This window comes from Rhamphochromis longiceps, linkage group LG10 (assembly GCF_057381845.1).
Source record: "Rhamphochromis longiceps isolate RC_006_pf linkage group LG10, R_longiceps_female_GT1.1, whole genome shotgun sequence".
NCBI lineage: Eukaryota > Metazoa > Chordata > Actinopteri > Cichliformes > Cichlidae > Rhamphochromis > Rhamphochromis longiceps.
The window spans coordinates 11,820,301-11,826,300 of NC_140566.1; the positions used below are offsets into that span (position 1 = coordinate 11,820,301).

The 6,000-nt window shown below is 40.3% G+C and overlaps 1 protein-coding gene across 1 annotated transcript; it reads right to left on the reverse strand.

Moving 5' to 3' along the window:
- Window positions 1-1,080: 1,080 nt before the first annotated feature.
- On the reverse strand, window positions 1,081-5,782 carry LOC146660357 (V-set and immunoglobulin domain-containing protein 1-like). Its single transcript, XM_085419703.1, has 7 exons — window positions 5,652-5,782; window positions 5,394-5,557; window positions 4,465-4,672; window positions 1,789-1,944; window positions 1,520-1,636; window positions 1,268-1,412; window positions 1,081-1,177 (listed from the first exon to the last, which is right to left on the reverse strand). The coding sequence occupies exons 1-7, from the start codon at window positions 5,692-5,694 to the stop codon at window positions 1,081-1,083; spliced, it is 930 nt and encodes a 309-aa protein (XP_085275829.1). The 5' UTR covers window positions 5,695-5,782.
- Between the last annotated feature and the right edge of the window lie 218 nt (window positions 5,783-6,000).

A 6,000-nucleotide genomic window follows, 5' to 3' on the forward strand; every position in this document is an offset into this window, starting at 1 on the left:
CTTAGCATATTGATCATTCATAGTGTTACGAGTTCAAATATTGAGGGTGAGCACAAAAACAACAATTGGTCCAGGAGAGTCGGTCAAACAATGATTTTAATGAACACACGCGTGGGGAGATGAACAATGCACGCAGACAGCATCGATCTCCGCCCAATAATACACAAGCAGTTGTTTTATAACATCAGGGTATTATTTATGACGCCCCCTCATGCGTCAAAGCAGATACAATACATGCATAAGTTTCAAAACCACAAATGTTCTGTGGACGACTTTTGACACATTTAAAAGGACATCTTCTCCGTCTCGAGGCCAGGTGCTTCCTATTAATCTTCTAGCTCTCGCTTATCTCCTGGAACAAACTGTCCCGTAGGCAAACACAATTTTGCAGTCACAAGCTTTTGCAAACTATTATTTGAACTCTTACCTAAACACGAGTCTAACTACTGTTTGTGTGTGTGTGTATGTCTCGACCTCCAACGCAATCAGCCTCACCCCGCCCGTTGGCGCTTCTAACCTTTTACCAGACAGAAGCTCTCTGTGGTAGGTGTAATAACCTTAACTAAGAACATGTGTAATCTATTGAATAAATGCTTTGATGAAATGATAATTAATGTAATGGTAATGATGATGCTTATGAATAGTAGCAGTAAAATATTTCCCTGATCTCCACAATAGGATTCGAGTGCAATCAAACAATACTGAATTATTCACAAAGCCTATGGAATACAGTACATTCAAAACTGGGCTCTGATTTAATGTCCCTTGGTAGGCATGACATCATCAATGTGATTTATTTGATTTTCTTTTATGTAAAAAATCTTTTAGAATCATGTTCATACAGTTGATTTTTTTCACACAATGTAAGAAAAAAGATTGAAATTTAAAACATTCATTACTTAACTGAAATTGGGAAAAAAAAGCTGTAAAACTGACAGAATTTGAGTAAGCACAGAAAATGCAAATTCAAACATGAAGATTAGCTCCATTGTTCTCATTACATCTGAATTCTCTCCATATCAAGGACTGGTATACATAATAGTGATGCTAATGCAATACTGTAGCTGTTTAAAGTGGCATTTAGGCTTGAGGGCCTTCTTCCTCATCCTGAACATTGTCAGCCGTGTTTGCATTGGGAATGCTCTCATAGGGCTCCTGGGCTGGAGGAGAGCTCCCCCTAGTGGACAAACAAACAGTAGCCGTTACACCCTTGAACTCTAAATGACCAAATCGATGGAAGAAGTGTATCAAAAATCTGTAATCTCACTTCATCTCGTTGGCCTCTGCCATTTTAACAGCGTTGTATTTGTGTTTCTTGACTGTGTGAGCGATGAACCACGCAACCAGGCCGATCAGCACGCACCCGAGCAGCGCTCCGATAACCGCGCCTGCGATAACCCCATCTGCCACTTCTATACAAACACAAACATTTTATACCTGTGAGGGGGGATTATTACACACACAAACACACACAAACACACATATTAAAGCTCCCCAAAAAATAAATGTGAGGACAAACCAGGACTCAGCTCAATGGTGCATGTTGCAAAGCCCACAACATTTGTAGCAATGCACTGGTACTCCCCAAACTCAAACTGGGAGATGTTTTTGATTTCCAGTATTCCAGTTGTGGTTGCTGAGAAAAAACAAAGTTCACTCAGATTCATGAGATGGTAAATGTGCTAATGCGCGCATATATATATATATATATATATATACATATATATATATATATATATATATATATATACACACATACACGTGTGTGTATATAGATGCTGGACTCACTTCTTCCCAGCACAGGCCTCCTTGTCTTGGTCTGATCCAGTTTGGCCCAGTTGTAGGTCGGTGTTGGGTTTCCCTGCTCACTGTGGCAGGTCAGAGTGACCAGGTGACCCGATTCAACATTGCCATGGACGGCGCAGTAAGGAGCAGATGGTTTCTCTGGCGGACCACAGGGAAGTTAAGGCTTTATTGGCTACTTGACATTATTACAAAGCACACATTCAGCCTGGAGAAAACACTGACATTTTTCAAGCCATTTAAACAGCAGCTCCTGAATAAAGAGATCAGCTTCCCTTTGAGGCTTGGCAAGGAAATCCAGTCATCATCATAGCCTTGAAACCTTCCTTTTTGATAAAGCTTATAGTTAGGTCTTGATCAGGTGACCCCAAACCTTCCTTTAGTTGCAACACTGCTACTGGGGGCTTCCCATGATGCTTCTTTACTCCTCGTTTTCCCTCTCTATGTGTTTATAGACCACTCTGCATTTAATAATTAGTTAGTATTAACCTCTGACTCTCCTCTACAGCTTGTCTTTTGTCCTGTCTCCTTCCCCTCACCCCCACCCACAAACTGGTCAAAACAGCTTTTGCCAAGTGTTTGCTTATAGGGGTCATCTGATTGTTGGGGTTTTTTCTGTATTACTGTAGGATTTTACCTTATAATATATGACACCTTGAGGCGACTGTTGTTATTATTTGATGAAATATGAATAATTTACTATTTTTTTCTTTTTCTTTCTCTTCTCTTTTTATTACTTTTGTATAGTTTTACCACCGCAAGCTTTGATGTTATTTCAGTGAAACCACAGGGTAACTTTAGAGGGGAAATCACACTTGTGACAGCTTATGAGCATCTGATGGGACTGCAAGCAAAACACATTGAAAGTGCTGATTTTATTCTTTAACACCACATTGTTTTATAATCCTCTTAGACTGAGTTAGATACTGAGGACTGGAAACAACTAGTAGATATGTCAGATAAAAAAAATGTACTTTCTTTTCTGAAATTTGTTGCAGTATGAAGTGGGATAAAGCAGCAATGGTCAAGTGCCTCTAGATGCTCTTTCAGTCGCTGCTTTAGAACAGATGGTCTACACCGTATTGATTACCGCTATATTCCAGTCCGCAGCTCTGTGTGTGTTTATCAGTGTGTATTTTCTTCTTTCCTGTTTATGCTGGTTTCTCCCTGTAGGTGCCATCAATTATTGGCTTCCACTGCTGAGTGTCTCTCCAACACCTGATTGGCAGATTTTAATCTTGAGGGAATAAATCACCAGCCAGAGCAGATCGCAAGTATGAGGGTCCTCTCTCCTCTCTGCCCTATCTGTGTGAACTGTTGACACTGCACTGGCAATTTAGATGCATTTTGTAGACCATAGGAAGTAGATAATGGAAAATGAAGGGATGAAGGCAAATTCTGGTGCCCTTTTTATTTTCATTCATACACCAGCGTGTTTTTTAGTCTTTCCTTGGAGTTTTCAGGTGAAACAATTCATTGTGTATTGTAGATTGTTTATCAAAGATGGTTAACAGATTTGTTCGTTAAAATAGCAAATCCTTTTAATCAAACAAAACGTCACGTGGCTAGCCATTAGTCATCGTGATTCAGGATACGTTAGGAGTGGCCTCATCGTGAGCTCAGCAGCTACTGAAGAGGCAATCTGTGTTTCATTGCTGCCCGCTGATTATTAGATCGTTCAGTAAGACAGTTGGAAACAAACTGTACGCCAAAATCATGTTTGATACCACATGCGTTTTAAGTTTCACAAAAAAGACATCAGGAAAACAAACAAAGTTTCTATACATATGTATTTGTAATTTATGGCAAAGCTGTCCAGTGTTAGTCGTTCTATGTGAAAATAAGTGATGCAAATCAGCCTTGAGCCCATGTTAATCAGCATGAGTGTGGTTCATACATATTCATATTGTGCCTCACAGTCAGTATAAAGAAAGTGCCCCACTCCCCAGTCATTTTTTTCCATAAAGGCTGTACAGTATTTAGGTAGCACATGCATGCAGCAGACACTCATATATATTCTGTATGCAGTACGAGGATGCAGTCACAGTCCTTTTTCTAATTTCCAACACTGACAATGAGGAGACTGCTGAAGTAACCATGGAAACTACTGAGGCCTGCAAGGTTGTCCTGGTAACTCGGTGAATGAGGGGATTTGAGATGAATGTAATTCCCTATTTACACTGTTCAGGGCCACTACTTTAATAGGTTTGTTAATGTTACAACATTGATAATTGATACAGAAATCTCAGGTGAGGAAAGATAGCTGAAACATTCTTACTGAAATCACAGTTTCGATAAAAACACTGGCACTCCCTTTTCAGGGAGTCACACACGCTTACTTAGAGGAGGAGAATAATGGCTGAAGCAGCAGCATTCTAATGGGTGTAATCAGGTAGCATGAAATCTCCTACACACCCACTGTTTACCCTCGCAACCTTTCTGATTCCTGGACTGTGAGAATGTGTGTAGGTTCCTTTCCATGACTCATTCCTTTTGTTCACTTTTACCCGTGCTTTTGTGTGGCCTAAGTGTGTTAGGGTTCATGTTTTGTCTTTAAAAAATGATCAAATAGGATCAAACAGGGTTTGAAAATGTAATAACATAAAAACACAATAATATACCAAACACCAAAAATCTATTTCAAAAGTGGGCAAAACTCACCGAGGACATTCACGATGATATTTGCTTGAGACTGTCCATCAACGTCGGGCAAATTGTGAACTTCACACGTGTAGAGCCCAGAGTCCGATGGTTGCATGTTTCTTATAGTTATGGAGGCATTCATGGTGGCCCCTGGAGCAGCTGGAGTTTGAATCCTGCCTTCGTAAGACTTGGGAATAACAACCTTTCCTGATTGATAGTAAAAGATCTGAAAGCAAATGGCAAGAAGTCAGATCCGATCATCTGTTGGCTATCGCTGCACAAACTCACTGTCCTCGAGCTAGTTTGCATGAGTGATCCAAATAATTGGAGAGATGAAACCTTTAGTTCTCCAGTTAATATGATATTTACAGGACCGACGTTTTTTTTTTTCACATCAGCATGTAGTAGATGTCTTTAAAAGCACTTTTTGACATTGCATGAAGCAGCACATTTGTGAGTCTGTGGCTGTAGGTTAAATGAGCACTGCCTGAAAGATATTTGTCGATCTCAGTCACAGGCTTCGCGATCCAGACTGGGTGTGTCTGCTAGCTGGTAAGAAAACGTGGCACAGCAGGAAAAGGCGCAAACCTGTATGTGTAGCTGTGCGTAGACATATGTTTTTAAAATATTTAAAATACAGGAAAAACTAAATGTTTGCTGCTCTGATGAGAATCAATTCCTTCGAAGCATTTTGAAGCATCTCGAAGATGATGCTATGTTCTGAGAAAGCGATTCTTATCTGCTCTGGAGAACTTGGAAGAAACACAAAATTACTCATGTCTTTCAGAAGTGATCACCGTGTGTAGTCGCATGAGTTTATTGGCCTGAACTTCAACTTGCACACCCTATTTTTAGCTACTAAATTGAAAGACATTTCATCATCCTGGTCCATAAAACTACAAATTAGTTGGCACATGGCTGTAATCCGAACAATAGACTGCATCTACCTGCTGTGCAGTCATGGCGGATTTTGAGAGAAACTCCCACTGGATTGTTAGGTCGGCAGTTGTCGCCGCTGTAGTGGCAAACGTACAGTCGAGCAGGACACTACCACCAATTGTCACATTGACGTATTTCTGCGTGGTCGTCACTGTGATGAGTTCGACACATCCTGTAAAACAATATCAGGGCTCAAGTAGGTTTCCAATAAAATGTAAACTTGCTACAAAAAAACAAATGATAATGTAAGACAGAAATGTGCTTACCTGTAATGCTTAAAAGCACCAACAAGAGCTGCACAGAGCACATCTTTACAAAAGCTGTGGGGATTCTCACAGAATGTCCTAAGAACTGAACTTTATACTCGCCGTGCAAGCAGGTCTAGAAGAGGAAGGGGTAAATGCATTACAGTATCACAGGCAAGGTCGGGGAATTCATGGTAACAGAACTGCTGATAATGCGCATGTTTGCATTTCCATGTTTGCCAGACAAGGTGTGTACACTGGGTGTGTAGAGAACTGTTTTTCATAAATTATAGATTTGGGCATTCGGGCTCAAAAAGTTTAAATCAGGGTGGATTAAAATGAGAAATGATGGCAAAGAAAACCCCTAATC

Excerpts from the sequence above, each read along its gene's own strand:
- LOC146660357 (XM_085419703.1), bottom strand. The coding sequence starts at position 5,694 with ATGTGCTCTGTGCAGCTCTTGTTGGTGCTTTTAAGCATTACAG. Across the intron at positions 4,673-5,393 it reads CCGCCATGACTGCACAGCAG|ATCTTTTACTATCAATCAGG; the intron begins GTAGATGCAGTC and ends ATTTGCTTTCAG. Across the intron at positions 1,637-1,788 it reads GAGGCCTGTGCTGGGAAGAA|CAACCACAACTGGAATACTG; the intron begins GTGAGTCCAGCA and ends GTTTTTTCTCAG.